Consider the following 17,066-nt stretch of genomic DNA (forward strand, 5'->3'; position numbering starts at 1 on the left):
CAATGATTTTATGAACTTTATTTCCTATTTTTTATATATATATATATATATATATATATATATATATATATTCCTCATTGATGACGTCACTGAGATTTTGTTTTCAAGAATTATTTTTTTTTTTATATTTGTGTCTTGTGACTTTAATTAGGGGAAAAAAAGAACAAAAAAATATATTTTAGAAGATTAGCATTGCTGGTAGCAGTATGTATTCTTGTCTTTAAGGATGTTTTACGCCTTTAGATGATTTGGTTCTGTCTGGTTTGCATTACTTGTGCCATGTGTAAAATCTTATGTATTAGAATTAACATCTTACTTTATTCTCAGTATACAATGGCAAGGAAGGAAAGGACACAGCAATGTGTCCTGAAAGGTGAAAAACGTCTTTAAGGTGGAAGTCACTAAAAAAGAAATGGATGATTATTTTCTGTTGAATTCGGATAAGGTTGGAAACTCCGACCACGGTGATACCCGAGGAAAGGGCGATTTGTTTACAAAATTATGGGGCCATTGGGCATCATGGTGTAGAGTGTGCGATCACCCTTATGGCCCATTGAGAAGATCCAATAATTAGGACCCAAGGAATGAGTAAAACGCCTTTTTATCAGCCAACTTAAAAATCATTATTCTCGGCAGCACATTGCCGCGTGTAAACAGAACGTGCTGCCGATAACATGATATTTTATGTGTACAGAACAATCATGCTCATGATCGATACTCACAGATAAATATCAGGACGTGGCACTGAGGACAGATAATCCAGGCATGGGTTTTAGGCAAGGAAATAATGAATACATGGGTCTGAGACCTGAAAACCTATTCCTATTTACACACCTAATTTATTTAAAAAAGCACCTAAAAAAAAAATAATCAGTTTTTCCCTATAGATAAGACACCACAGATGGCTGCTTATCAGCAGAGCAGCTTATTTTCCTTCCCATGACAGAACCTATGCATTGTGTATGGTCACCTTAAGGCCATGTTCACACTGTCAATATTTGGTCAATATTTCACGTCAGTATTTGTAAGCCAAAACCAGGAAAGGGTGAAATATACAGAAGTAGTAACGTGTTTCTATCATACTTTTCCTCCGATTGTTCCATTCCTCTTGATTTTGGCCTACAAATACTGAACGTGTGCACGTGGCCATAGGGTGACATTGCAGCCACAACCTAATGGCGTTGACTTATAGTTTTTTTCTGTGGCATATTGGTATCAGAAATCTACATAACGCCGGCTCCAGCACATACAGAAACTAACTCACGTGATACGGCCCACGGTCCCAGAGGCCGATCCTCTCCTCCATGCTCCCAGGATTCACCCACTGCTGTTGCTTAGGATTGTCCCGTTTGTGTAAACCAGCCTTACATAAGACTTCTCGTGAACATGGATCATTCTCTTCTTGTCCGATATGTGTAGATAACGTGTATAGTACCAGGGTAGGAGTAGACAACTGAAGATTTTCTGTTTTCGGATGGTGACTGATTTGTTGTTTTTTTTTTAAGTAGCTCAAAAACTGAAGAGCAAAAGATGAAATAAAACGGTTCCCCCCCAGAGCTCGTGTGTGTGACTGATTGTGTCCGGAATTCGCAATTTTATTGATGCCATTCACATAAAAATTTGGGTGTAATGAAGCAAAAAAAAAAAATAAATAAATCCCTTACCATCATGGATCAAGAGTTATTACTAAAATGAGTAATCATGAATTAAAATAATTGAAGTGATCATTATTTGTAGTAAATTTCTGTTTAAAGTAAACCTGTCACTTGCTTAAAAAATTGAGTTAAATACCTTGTGAAAATAGCTTGAGCCTCCGATTCTGCTGCCTTTTTTCTTTTTGAGCTGCGTCTCTCCATTGCACAGATATTCACATTTGTTCTTTTGGAGCGCAGTATGTGAAATCTCTGCTAGCAGTATAATTGGGTATTTCTATTACGATTTAATGTTTTCTGATGATTAAATAACAATTGATTTTTTTTTCTAGCCATTTGTATTTGCATGTGTGTAATTTGTCAATGCACAACATATACACACAAAGCAAATGCTGCACACACAGGACATAGGAACGTAGTGACTGTCTCTGAGCCCGTTTTCTATTCTGTGGCCATATGCGATGTGCGCGGAGGACGCTCCTTTTCACAACAAGAGGGCGATCCTACCGCCATGTTTTTGAAGCACAATTTGCTGAGCTCCCGAAATCTTTGCAGGTCGGGACCTGTAAGTAAAAATATTGTTGACCGCACAAGCTTCCAACAATAAAGTGCTTGGCCGGACAGGAGGATGGCTGCAGCGGTAACTGTGAGCAGCACTCAAGCATTTACAGAGGCCGTGGTGGTGACCTGACACAGGGTGCAGAGCCACTGCTGCTCCTATTTACTGCTGCGGTCCCTCTATGTGCAGTGTCCAAAATAAAGTGTGATTCCAAATCTTACCCTCCGCTCTCTTTTTCCAAATATGTAAAAGGGGAGGCGAGGAGCGACGTCCGGCCAGTGGGAGCAGTTCCAGACCACCTCTTATGCAGTCATAGTGCTACATAACATTACTGTTACTTTTCTTGGCAAACACAAAACAACTGCTCCCGTCGGTGTCCAACAATCCGAAATATAAATATTTTACTTTTCACATTTTCTAGTTAAATAAAGAAAAAAAATTGAACCTAAGAAAATAAAATAGTTGTAATTTTCATGAATATTTATATTGTTTGTCATTGAGTCCCCATAACTAATTCTTGGTAGAAGAAAATTTTTATTGTTTGACATAAGTTTAATTGTAAAAAATGTACAAAAACTTATGTTGGTACATTTAAAAAAAAAAGTATACTGAAATCTTAAAATGCAATATAAGTGCAGTAACAATATTTTACTGGAATTACAATTTAAAAAAGTCTATTTAAATGCAATCTGTCAGCAGGTATTTGCCATGTGATCTGACAGCATTATGATATAGGGACAGAGACCCTGATTCCAGTGATGTGTCAGTTTACTGGGTGCAGCGGTTGTGATAGAATCAGATGTAGCAGCGCTCTGAATGCGGAGCTGTGTATAGCCCCACCCACACTACTGATTGGCAGCTTTCTGTCTACATTGTATATTAAAAGCTACAAATCAGTGGGGTTGGACTATGAGGCACAAGATAACTAGTCTTCTGCTGACAAAACACATTTATGGAAATAGCAAAACACAGCCCAGTAAGTGATACATGGCTGGAATCAGGATCTCTGTCCCTACATTAAGCTGCTCTCAGATTACAAAGAAAAACCTGCTAACCTGATTCCCTTTAATCACCTAGAAAATGCTGGATTTATTTTTATAATTTAAAAACAATACTTTTGTCTACACTTGTAGGACGCATATGCTAAGTATGGAGCGAAGATGAGATATGAATAGGGCCTAAGGTATATAACACAATAATAATATCAGTCAAATACACAAAAAGTAAAAGGTACCTATGACTCTTTAATTCACTGTACAAAACTTATAAAATGTATGAAACGCGTCAAAATGTACAAAACCATTAAAAAAAAATGGCAAAATGCCTCCGTGCAATCACAGCAGTACAAAGTGAAGTCTTTATGGTAAATGGGCAGTGCGAGGCCGCGGTGAACAGGCTTCATTACTTGTGCGTAAAACTGCATAAACACATATATACACAACACATCACATATAATAACACAAGGAAGCACACTGTGGGGTGGATCATCAAAACGATCGCATCAAAACAGTTTTGCCCGTGTCATGTGATCATGATCAGCGCTTCCATTTATGAAGGGATCCCAATGTACTCCGAAGGCAGGACGTCATCTTACGCGCAGTTATTATCATATACACCAGAGTGTTCCTAAACCCACATCCTGGGCGCCACCGTCACTGAGCCCTAAACGCAACGTCATGATGTCACAGCGCCGAGGACGCAGCCAGGACGCCGGGCACAGGAGTGAGGACCGGCTGCACGAGAATGGATGCCGGATTACGGCAATACCGATCGCTCCTTTCTAGGAGTGACAACTAAAGAGGTAACCGATTTTGGATGGTTTCAAAACAAAAACGTAGCAGTGAATATCTCCTTATAATGGGGCACTTTAGGACTGACTGATGCAAAAATACATTATACTAGAAAGTATTTTTTCTCCCCGATTCATCACTGCCTGCTGTTTTTTTGTCTAGTTTTCTGTTTTATGCCTTTTATTTGTTTGCACCCAATTCATTATTGTATTTGCACCTTTTTAAATGCATTTTATATGTGCTGTCGCCTGTTTTTTTATTCAACTTTGCGGGTGAAATGTAAAGATCCCAGATGATTTCATCTTGATTCATCAACTGTCACTTTATAAAAAGTCGCAAACTTTGCCGTAACTCTCCTCCAGTCCCCGGTGTAGTTTTATGCAAGTTTTTCAAAAGTTGCAGCTTTTTGCATCATTTTGATAAAGATGTTGACTTCGGCTACTTTCACACTTGCGTCGGTACTCGGCCGTCACAAAGCGTCGGCGCGATGTACCGACAGAAGTGTGTCCTTTCACATTTCCATCTGCAGTCCCGGCCAGGAAAGAGACAGAGAGAGAGATTTCCTGCCGGACATGCGCAGTCGGAAAAACAGGATACAACGCACAGAAAAACGTTCCCTTGAATGTTTTTTTCCCACGACGACGGGCCGCCAAATTCCAGCGCAACCAGTGGACGACGGACAAAACGTGTGGCCATACGTCACTAATACAAGTCTATGGGAAAAAAACGCATCCTGCGGGAAAATTTGAAGGTTGCGGGTTTTTTTCACAAAACGACGCATTGTGACGGGTTCTGAACAACGTAAGTGTGAAAGTAGTCTTAATCATCCTGCATGGACACCCAGTGTAATGTGGCATCTTTTGTAGCCTCTTGAGCCATTTTATTCCATCATTTTGCCACTACTTGTGAGATTCATCCGTGGAATATAATGTGGCCACAGATCAGTACAATAGTGCAGTTCTGACCATACTGGATTTCCTCCCACCAGCCGGGTCTTGTAACACCCACAGCGACATACTGCTTCTATAGACGCCACAGCTCACATTCTTGGATGCCACCGCAGTGACTTTACTAGACTATATAAGGTTTTCTGTAAACCTGAAAAAATGCTTTCAATGGAAGTTGTCAGCAGCTTTTTGCTATTTAACCTGAGAGCAACATGATATAGGAGCAGAAAGCCTGATTCCAGCAATGTGTCAATTACTGGGCTATGTTTTGTGATTTCAATACAATTATTATTATTTATGATTATAGTGCAATTTATTCCATGGTGCTTTACGTGTGAGGAGGGGTATACATAATAAAAACGAGTACAATAATCTTAAACAATACAAGTCACTAATTTGTACAGGAGGAGAGAGGACCCTGCCCGCGACGGCTCACAATCTACAATCAGTGTTATCAGCAGATTATCACTGCTGGACTTGGTGTCTCGTGCCTGATGGTCCAACTACATCCCCACCGATTAGCAGCTTTCTATCTCTATACACCATACACAGAGCTGCCAATCAGTGGTGTGAGCGGGTTATACATAGCTCAGCTGCACCCAGTAAACTGACATCGCTGGAGTCAGAGTCTCTGCACCTACATCATGCTGCTTTCAGATTAGATAGAAAAAACCTGCTGACATATTCCTCTTAAAGGGGTTATCCAGGACCATATTTTTTACTATGGGCCTAAGAACTATCAGGCACGTAGTTGCTAACTACCTGCCTGTTCTGCGCCGATCTCTGCCAGAACAGAGCAGTGACAGTGCACTTCTGCTAACAATTATGTGGCTTCCACTAAAGTCATGACGACAGAGCAGTGGCTTCTCTTCCACTCTGCTCTGTTGACGGGACGTGACTACCTCACTGCAGAGGGACGACTATCAATCAGTCTGTCAGTAGTCACACCCCGCTGTCAGTGAAGCCCAGAATAAGAAGATTGGCTCTGTTGACATGGAGCAGCTTAATCGTCAGCAGGAGCAGTCAGTGATCGCTCCGAGCCGGCACCGGACAGAACAGGCAGGAAGTTAGCAACCACCTACCTGTTAGTTTTTGGCTCATATTAAAAAAAAATACTATAGTCCTGGATAACCCCTTTAAAGAGAATCTGTCACCACATTTGAGGTATATAAACTATTAATATGGGAACACGGGTTATAGACTGCTGAAAAAAAGTCCTACCTCTGTGTCTCATATCAGATGTGTTGTTGCTGAGAAATCATCTCTTATCATCACTTTACATAAATGACCTCTTCCAGGCTCTGGGGAGGATGGTGCCTGGAGATAACTCTGCCTCCAGAGATTATTATACATGAAGGGGAGATACCAGTGTGATGTATAATGGCCGCTCTCCTGATCTCACAGCAGAGCTGTGTGTGATTATACCTGACACCTCTGCAGGTTCCCCTCAGCTTCCATCTCACAGGAAGACAGGGCTGTAATGTTGCTACAATGCAGCAAAAATGTGCTTGCAAGAAGACCAAGTTAATTTTTCCTGTTCTGTGTTAGATACTTGTCTCACACTGGTAACTCTCCTTCATGTAAAACAAGCTCTGGAGGCAGAGTTATCTTCCAGGCCGTGTCCTCCCCAGAGCCGGGAAGACATTATATATATATATATATATATATATATATATATATATATATATATATATATATATATATATATATATATATATATATATAGTGATAAAAGAGGATTTCTCAGCAATAAGACATGTGAGAAACACAGGGTTTTCAGCAGTCTATAACCTGTACGCCCATATTAATAGTTTAGATAGGTGAAATGTGGTGACAAATTCCCCTTAAGGCCGGGGTCACACTAAACGTATGGAAAATCGGTCAGAGTCTCCCTGCTGAGAGTCACACGAGTGTTCTCCGTACGGCCATCCATGTGTAATGCGATTCAATGTGATTTTCTCGCACCTATGTATCCGTATGACATGCGTATGGCTTTACATTTCTCACTGCTTTTCCTCATTGAATTTAATGTCTCAATGGGCTGAAATGAGGAAAATGTGTGCATATTTCTCGCAAGTCACACTGATGGTTCGTGTGGTGTCTGATTTTTTCTCACACCCATAGACTTGCATTGGCGAGACTAGGGCGATATATGCGTACAATGGCAGCATGCTGAGATTTTACACACACGCTGAAAACGCCAGAGAAAATAAATGGTGATGTGAGCTGCCCCATACATTAACAATGGTCCGAGTGCTATGCGATGTTTTCTCGCATAGCACTTGTCCGTATTCTATGCTAGTGTGACCCCGGCCTAAGAGTGCAACTTCCATAAGACTGTGTGTAAAGAAAATAGATAGACAGACATAAACCATCCTTCCAGTAAATGATTGAGGGCAATGAACAATTCTGCTTGGTAAAAAGATCAATCTAAGGACGGCCTCACACTGGCGAGTTTTACAGACGTATGAGCGCAGAAAATACACCCGTAAAATTTGCATTACACACGGCCCAATGATTCTCTATGGCCCAGCTCCTATCTGCCGTATATTAGGCATCCGTAATATACGGTCTTGTACGGCCATAGAAAATCGCAGCATGCTGCGTTTGTCACTGTATTGCGCAAAAAAAAAAATCGCCAATGAAAGTCTATGGGGGCGAGAAAAATACGGATTCCACACGGACCAGCAGTGTGACTTGTGAGAAATACGCAGCGGTGTTAGTGAAAAGTCGGTAATTCAATTGCCGGCTTTTCATTTCTCCTTCACAAACCCGACATGATATGAGACATGGTTTACATACAGTAAACCATCTCATATCCCTTTTTTTTTGCATATTCCACACTACTAATGTTAGTAGTGTGTATGTGCAAAATTTGGGCGCTGTAGCTTGTAAAATAAAGGGTTAAATGGCGGAAAAAATTGGCGTGGGCTGCCGCGCAATTTTCTCCACCAGAGTGGTAAAGCCAGTGACTGAGGGCAGATATTAATAGCCTAGAGAGGGTCCATGGTTATTGCCCCCCCCTGGCTACAAACATCTGCCTCCAGCCACCCCAGAAAAGGCACATCTGGAAGATGCGCCTATTCTGGCACTTGGCCACTCTCTTCCCACTCCCGTGTAGCGGTGGGATATGGGGTAATGAAGGGTTAATGTCACCTTGCTATTGTAGGGTGACATTAAGCCAGGTTAATAATGGAGAGGCGTCAATTATGACACCTATCCATTATTAATCCAATAGTACAAAATGGTTAAGAAAACACACACACATAATTACAAAGTATTTTAATGAAATAAAGACACAGGGTGTTGTAATATTTTATTAAACTCTTAATCCACCTGAAGACCATCGTCCTGAAACAAAGTTAACAAAACAAACAACAATATTCCATACCTTCCGTCGTTATGTCCCACGAAGTAAATCCATCTGAAGGGGTTAAATCATTTTACAGCCAGGAGCTGTGCTAAAGCACTCGCTCCTGCCTGTAAACCCCCGGGTACTGAATGGAAAGCAGAGTGATCTGTACTTACATTGAGTCGCGCCCTCTGCTGGATGTCCTCATGAACTGGAGCCTTGGAAAAGTTCTCACGCTCGAGTTCATATGAGTTCATCCAGCAGAAGGCGCCTCACCGCGACTCAATGTAAGTACAGATCACTCTGCTTTCCATTCAGTACCCGGGGTTTACAGGCACGAGCGAGTGCATTAGCACAGCTCCTTGGTGTAAAATGATTTAACCCCTTCAGATGGATTTACTTCGTGGGACGTGACTACTCATCAGAAGGTATGAGATATTGTTGATTTTTTATGTTTACTTTGTTACAGAACGAGGGTCTTCAGCTGGATTAAGAGAATAATAAAATATTACAACACCCTGTGTCTTTATTTCATTAAAGGACTTTGTAATTATGTGTGTGTGTTTTATTAACCATTTCGTACTATTGGATTAATAATGGATAGGTGTCATAATTGACGCCTCTCCATTATTAATCTGGCTTAATGTCACCTTACAATAGCAAGGTGACATGAACCCTTCATTACCCCATATCCCACCGCTACACGGGAGTGGGAAGAGAGTGGCCAAGTGCCAGAATAGGTGCATCTTCCAGATGTGCCTTTTCTGGGGTGGCTGGGGGCAGATGTTTGTAGCCAGGTGGGGCCAATAACCATGGACCCTCTCTAGGCTATTAATATCTGCCCTCAGTCACTGGCTTTACCACTCTGGCAGAGAAAATTGCGCGGAGCCCACGCCAATTTTTTCCGCCATTTAACCCTTTATTTTAGCAGCTACAGCGGCCAAATTTTGCACATACACACTACTAACATTAGTAGTGTGGAATATGCAAAAAAAAAGGGATAAGAGATGGTTTACTGTATGTAAACCATGTCTCATATCATGTCGGGTTTGGGAAGGAGAAATGAAAAGCCGGCAATTGAATTACCGGCTTTTCACATACATCGCGCTGAATTAAATATAAATACAGAATATATATATATATATGTGTGTCTCAATGACATTATATTATATATATATATATATATATATATATATATATATATATATATATATATACTGTATATATGTTTTACCGAACATTTGAGCACATAAATCCATTAGATGTCGGTTTTGCAAGCCTGCGAGAAAATATCGCAGTACGGATTACATACGGAGGATGCCATGCGCAAAATACGCTGACACACCCTGACTACGGATGACATACGGATCACTATTTTGGGGACGTTTCTGCGTATTACGGCCGTAAAATACGGACCGTATTTTGATACGCTGAGTGTGAGGCCGGCCTAACAGTGTAGTGAAAACACAATGGGCGCCAGATACAATAAATAGAGCTCGGAGAGACTTGTATCGGAGCAGGATTCTTGTACGCAACACACATCTAGCTTCATTTCCCTTCTCTTCAGGCCTCTCTATTATTCTCATCTTGTAATAAAATATATATAAAAATGGATGTCGGCACATTAAATTACAACTAATTCATCCTACAGGGAAATCTGGTCAAAGTGAAGCTCCTTGAAAAGACTGCCGCTGTTCAAAGGCCTGGCGACTGAGGAGTTGCTGCTGAGTCTGAAGAAACTTCACAACTTCTGGACTCCTCAAAAGAGACTGAAGAATGAAGAGAGACACAAGGCAAGGTCAGGAAGCGAATAGGAAGTGTAAAAAGTATAATAAAAGGGTTGTATATAAGGTCTATAGTAAGACCAAAATAGCAAAGCAAAAACGTACCGCAACTCCAAAATACTCCATGCCAAAGTGGGGCACAAGAGCTGCAGTCAGGGCTCCATGTACCTTCTGCTCACACACAGATATCCTGAACCTACACGGGAGCAGAACGACCTCATTTGTGTCTGTTTATATGGGACCCATGTACAGTAATTACATCTTTACCTCATCATAAACATGACTGCAGCTCTCGTGTACACCCCTCCCCACACATTGCCATGTAATGACAGCCTGCTCTCCTCACTGGTCTCCCTGCAGTGCTGGGAGCAGAGCAGACATGATGCTAATTACCAACACTTCTTTAGCTTTCATCTCCCAGCAGTCAGTAATGTGTAAATCACACACAACTCTGCTGTGAGATCAGGGCTGTCTTATTACATGTATTACACAGGAAAAAAGCCTCTTCTAGAGCATTCAGAGAAGAGAAATTAAAAAAAACAACAACTTTTTTTTCAACTCTGCAGCTAATACCTCATGATGGGGCCAGTTAAACATGCTGTTGAAAGATCCTCTTTAAAAAATGTTTGTTCTTACAATTCACTAAATTTATTAAAAATAAAAAGCTTGCAATTTTTACACTGCCCACTGGGGCCCACTTAGTCTCTAAGTTCCTATTGTTTCAAGAAACAACACATGTACATAGCCACAATCCTATCTTTGTATTGAAGCATCTGAGCTTGTAGCTTGTGAAAAGGTCATTGTTAAATGAATGGGAAGGAAGGTGTTATCAGTGGTGTACAAGAGCGTTATCTGTCACGATAATCCTGCCTCTGAAAACTCTACCTATTAGGGTATGTGCACACGTTCAGGATTTCTTGCAGAAATTTCCTGAAGAAAACCGGAAATTTTCTGCAAGAAATCCGCATTTTTTTTTTTGCGTTTTTTTCGCGTTTTTTTAGCATTCTGCAAGCGTAATTAGCTTGCAGAATGCTAAAGTTTTCCAAGCGATCTGTAGCATCGCTCGGAAAACTGACTGACAGGTTGGTCACACTTGTCAAACATACTGTTTGACAAGTGTGACCAACTTTTTACTATAGATGCAGCTTATGCAGCATCTATAGTAAAAGATAGAATGTTTAAAAATAATTAAAAAAATAAAAAAAAAGGTTATACTCACCCAGACATCTCCTCACCGGCGTCCGTTCCTCTTCCTATAGCTGGTCTGTGCGCGCAGGACCTTCCGTGACGTCACGGTCACGTGAGCGGTCACATGAGCGCTCACGACCAATCACAGGACAGTGACGTCATCGGCAGGTCTTTCACCGCACATCAGCTACAGGAACCGAACGGCAGCGTGCAGTGGAGGCGGGAAGACATCGAGGGTGAGTATAGGACTATTTTTTATTTTAATTCTTATTTTTTGACCACTTATATGGTGCCCAGTGCGTGGAGGAGAGTCTCCTCTCCTCCACCCTGGGTACCAACCGCACATAATCTGCTTACTTCCCGCATCGTGGGCACAGCCCCGTGCGGGAAGTAAGCAGATCAATGGACCCCTAGGTGTGCGGAATCCCCTGCAATTCCACATTTTAATGAACATGTTGCTTTTTTTTCCGCGATGCGATTTTTTCGCGGAAAAAAAGGCTACATTTGCACAAAAAATGCGGAATACACTTAAAATAATGGGAGGCATATGTAAGCGTTTTTTTCGCGTTTTTATCACGTTTTTATAGCGAAAAAACGCGAAAAAAACGCGAAAAATACTTAACGTGTGCACATGGCCTTAGGGTATGTGCACACATCAGGATTTCTTGCAGAAATTTTCCTGACAAAAAACAGGACATTTCTGCCAGAAATCCGCATGCGTTTTTTGACGCGTTTCCCCCCCCCAAAAAAAAAAACGCGGAAAATCCGCAAAAATTAACATGCTGCTTTTTTTACAGCGATGCGTTTTTTTGTGGAAAAAAACGCACCATGTGCACAAAACATGCAGAATGCATTCTAAATGATAGGATGCATAATGTATGCGGCTTTAATGAGTTTTTATAGTGTTTTTATCGCTAAAAAACCTGAACGTGTGCACATACCCTTATAGTATAACACCCCCAGTAGCTACAGTGAAAATTGCAAGATTACCAATTTTGTTTTTATTAATAAAAATCGTTATAGGGGGGGAAAAAACTAGTTCCAACGTGTAACACAAAACCCTGATTTTAAACCATAGTTCATTTTCGGATGAGTTTCCCTTTGAATATAAAAATAAAATAAAACAAAAAGGCACCTATGGCGCCACTTATCCTACAGGGTTGTCCAAAAGTTTAAAAATCAAACTCTCTGAGGGGAACGCATTAAATAATTTAAAAAATAAACAGTACCCGTCCGGTGAATCCACCGCTGCCCAGTGCTGATGCCCTGGTGGTCCCTACAGCAATATATACGCATGTGGCCACTGCAGTCGATAACTGGGCTAGATGACAAGTGTCGTTCATTCTAGCGCTACCGCTGTGGCAGTGACTGGCTGCAGCGGTCATGTGGACGTATTGTATAAAACTCCCCCCATTAAAATAAAGTATGGAGGGTACCAGAGGAGCATCAATGCTGGAGCAGCAAAGTGAAAGGATAAATCTTGCTTGTTGGTTTTTTAAAGAACAGTTGCTGCAGCTCTTGTCACCTCTTTAAGTCTTAGTCAACGCCTTTAACGATGGCGAATGCTGCGGACGGTCAGGTCATCCCCAAAGACATCAGCGTAATGTATGACGGAACACAGGCCGCTGGGTGGGCTGACCTGCCCCCCATCAGGATGAACTAGGAGGTGATGTAAAGTCGGAGTATTGCAGTCTATTACACCTATACACAGCACAGACACGTACCAGTCTTTTTTGGTTCAGCACTTGTTCCAGTAACGTGGGGCGAGGGGGGCGGTCCCCCACTGATCCAGTCCTTTGTTTTGTAAGAGACACTGAACACTCGGCAGTTTCCTACACAGAAAGAAGAAGAATCTCATGATCAGAAGATACGTGCGGATACACAGCAGTATGATACATGATGCCGGCTACTGATCACACATACAGAGGTGGGACTGCCGTAAAGGACCAGACCCTGGACCACCGAAAATGGGACCCTCAGCAACACATGTGCTCCGTACAAGGGGTCATTTCGCTATACAAACACACATTAGTGCGGCGGAATGAACCCTTTCACCATCTTGAGTTTCTGTTTTTGAGTTTCCTTTTTTCGCTCCCCTTCTTCCCAGAGCCATAACTTTTTTTATTTTTCAGTCAATATGGCCATGTGAGGGCTTGTTTTTTTGAGGGAGATTTTGTACTTTTGAACTACGCCATTAGTTTTTACATATCGTGTACTGGAAAGTGGGAAAAAATTGCGGTGAAATTGCAAAAAAAATGCAATTCCACAACTGCTTTTTTTACCATGTTCACTAAATGCTAAAACTGACCTGCCACTATGATTCTCCAGGTCATTACGAGGTCATAGATACCAAACATGTCTAGGTTCTTTTTTATTTAAGTTTGTCATGCCAACGCATTGGCGACCCACGGTCATGTGACACGGTCGCCAATGGGCACGATTAGTGATGCGCTATCGGCGTGAGCATTTTAACCCCTTAATGACAGCCAATACGTCTTTTAACTGACCTGAGATATAAGAGAATAGCCTCCCCATACAGGTGACAATCCTGCAGCTGTCGGCTGTCCACTATAGCTGACAACTTGCTGCATCAGCCACGATCAGCATTTGCACCATCCAAATCTGTTTAACCCCTTAGATGCTGCTGTAAGTAGTGACTACATCATTATATATGGTTAACAGAGTGTGGGGGCTTCCTATTTATCCCAATTGGTGCCCTCAGATCATGATTGTGTGGTCCTGATGTTTGCCATGGCAATTCACGACCAAATATCGGCCTTAGAGTATGATGGCTCTAGTAATCTGTTCAGAAGTTAGCAGCATTTAGGTGGTAAAAATACACATTTTCATTTCTGTCATACCACTTTGCATTAATTCCTGTAAAGCACCTGAAGGGTTAATAAACTACCTGACAGCAGTTTTCGATATGTCAGGGGGTGCCGTTTTTAAAATGGTATCACGTTTGGGGGTTTCCCAATATATGAGACCCCTAAAGTCACTTCAAACATGGATAAGTCCATAAAAAAATAAATTTAGTAAATTTCCTTGAAAAAAATGAAAAATTGCTGCTACATTTTTAAACCTCCTAAAATGCTAACAAAATAAAATAACATTTTACAAATGGCGCTGAAGTAAAGCCGACATGTGGGAAATGTTATTTATTAATGTCCTGCTGTGGTGTGACCATCTGGATTAAAGGGATAATCATTCAAATTTTGAAAATGGCTAATTTTTTACATTTTTCTCAAATTTTTGATATTTTTTATACATAAACACAAAACATATTGACCTAAATTTTAACCATTATCATAAAGTATAATGTGTCACGAAAAAACAATCTCAAAATCACTGTGATTTGTTGAAGTGTTGCAGAGTTATTACCACATAAAGTGACACTGGTCAGATTTCAAAAAATTGGCTCAGTCACTAAGGGGTTAAATGCCACTGTCAGAGATTGACAGAGGCATTTCACATGTTAACAGCTGTGGGTGGATCGCAATTCCACCCGTGGCTGTTAAGGGCACAATTCAGCTAAAGAAATCCGCTGACGTGTTGGAAAAGTCTTAAGTCTAAGGTTGGAAAGGGGTTAAACATGGACTATGAACCAGGGGAACGGTCTTTTCTCTGATAGGACTTGTGCACACATTGCAGATTTTTCGCTTTTCTTAAATGTGCGGATTTGTCCTATTTTTTCCTTGTAGATTTGGAGTAGAGATTGAATTCTGCAGGTTGTCAGTTCTTTCAGCGTTTTTGCTGCAGATTTCATCCATACTAAGGAGTGGGGGGAAATCTGCACCACAACAAGCCTCTTTTACACAGTGTTTTTCCTGCCAAGAGATGCAGAAATTTCTCCACCAAATACTTTACGTGTGCACACACCTTTATTCCTCCTGGAAATGGATTAACTGATTTAATGGGGTTGTCCGGTCCAAATTGATAAGTGTGCAGGTTAATCCGATCACAATATGTGATGTCACAGCTCACCTCCTCCCCCTCCCTTCATTCACAATGTCCCATGCCAAGGTTCGTATCCTGAAGGTTATAGTGACCGGGAGACGAGGGCGAGCTGGGCCCACTCCATCCACTATAACACTGCTGGGGCCTCGTCCACTAAGAACCAGATGCCACCAGGGGGCGCCCCTGTGTGTAAGATAAATACCCGCCTCTGCCCTGTGCCCGGCATGGCTGCCAACCCGAGCTGTATATTTCTCTGGACAACGCAGGGAGCAGTTGCCCATCGCAACCACTCAGATGATATCTTCCAAATGCAAGGGGAGGAGTTGTTGCCCATAGCAACCAATCAGATGACCACATTCAAAAGCAGGGGGCAGTAGACATTGCTCATAAATACCAATCAGATGACACCCCTCAAATGCAAGGAGTAGTTACCCATAGCAACCAAATTAGCTTTCATGTATCAGGGAAGAGGCGCAGTTGCCCATGGAGACCAATCCAGTGCCAGCTTTCATCTGCCCTGCAGTGTGTGTGTATGAGAGCTGCCCCGGGATTGGCCGCTGCCCCGGGATTGGCCGGGATTCCCCGCGCACACACACCTCCAGCTTGCTGGTGCAGGACATGGCCTGGTCGCTCTTCTTCTTGTTCTTGTACTTGTCCTTGTACATCTTGTTGCGGTGCTTCTTGCACATCCAGGGCTTGCGCTGCTTGGCCACCTGGCTGGTGCTCTCCTGGCAGCCCTGGTACGTGCACATCTTGGTCACCACGCTGTCATTGTCGCCAGAGTTGTCGTCGTCCTCCAGTTCCTCGGGGCTGGCCGTGCTGTCCCGGGGGTCGGAGGTGTCCAGCGCTTCTCCGCTCTCGTCCTCGGGTTCTGCAGGCATCATGGTGTAATACACCACCCGCGTGTCCCCGTCCGCCGAGTACTGGCCGTACTGCAACTCCTGGCCGCTGCCGCCTTCTCTTTCCGGCTGCTCCGCGGCTACATCCTCTTCATCTTCCTCCCGGGACACGGACGGCGGCTCCATGGTAACGGATTGTACCGGGACTGTCTGCGGCACCTCTTTGTTTACTTCCGCCTGTGCCGCAATGCTTCCTGCGCATGCGCTTCTCTGCCGCACGTCACCTGATCCATCTAGTCAGGACTGCAGTGCTGACATCTAGTGGTCACCTTCATAACTGCAACATGATAATGGAGGTTGGTTCTTATTTTTCACATTATTGGAGTTAAAGGGATTGTCCATCCTGGTTGTTTATTTTACCTAGGACCTGAGCAGGGTGGGGCTGGCTGGCAAATTTTGGCCTGGCGGGGCAAGCACAAAGCAGTGACCCACGATTAGCAACCTATCCTTATTGGCTCTGATTCATTAAAGGGGATGTCCGGAGCTAAATGTTATTTAGTGAATGCACAGGTCCCTTATTTTTTCCTAGCAGATTCAAATCTGCAGCGCGTCAATTCCTGCAGGTTTTTTTCACCCATACTAATGAGTGCGCAAAAAAATATGCAGCAAAAATGCATGTAAAAAAGTGACAAAACCAAGTGTATTTTACGCAGCGTTTTCCAGCCAACGTATCAGGATGGTAACAGAATATTCTGCTGCAAATCCTGAATGTGAGCACGCTAAGGGTATACGCACAGGTCAGGTATTGGCTGGCGACATTTCTGTCCATTGGCAGGAAAAACGTTACCTAAAATACACACGTCTTTCATGCAGTTTTTTTCTACGTTTTTCCCACTGATTGGAATTGGTGAAAAACACTGAAAGCGTTGACATGCTGCAGATATGAAACTGCTTCAAATCTGCAATTAGAAAATAAGCAGCGTGTGCACGAGATTTCA

General features: G+C 42.3%; 1 protein-coding gene across 1 annotated transcript; it reads right to left on the reverse strand.

The window, feature by feature from the left end:
* Positions 1–9,736: 9,736 nt before the first annotated feature.
* Positions 9,737–16,351, reverse strand: RFXAP (regulatory factor X associated protein). Its single transcript, XM_077299818.1, has 3 exons — positions 15,826–16,351; positions 12,997–13,104; positions 9,737–10,069 (listed from the first exon to the last, which is right to left on the reverse strand). Exons 1-3 carry the CDS (start codon positions 16,252–16,254, stop codon positions 9,962–9,964), a joined length of 645 nt encoding a protein of 214 aa, XP_077155933.1. The 5' UTR covers positions 16,255–16,351; the 3' UTR covers positions 9,737–9,961.
* Between the last annotated feature and the right edge of the window lie 715 nt (positions 16,352–17,066).

The sequence above is a fragment of the Ranitomeya variabilis genome, chromosome 3 (genome assembly GCF_051348905.1).
Source record: "Ranitomeya variabilis isolate aRanVar5 chromosome 3, aRanVar5.hap1, whole genome shotgun sequence".
NCBI classification, from domain to species: domain Eukaryota; kingdom Metazoa; phylum Chordata; class Amphibia; order Anura; family Dendrobatidae; genus Ranitomeya; species Ranitomeya variabilis.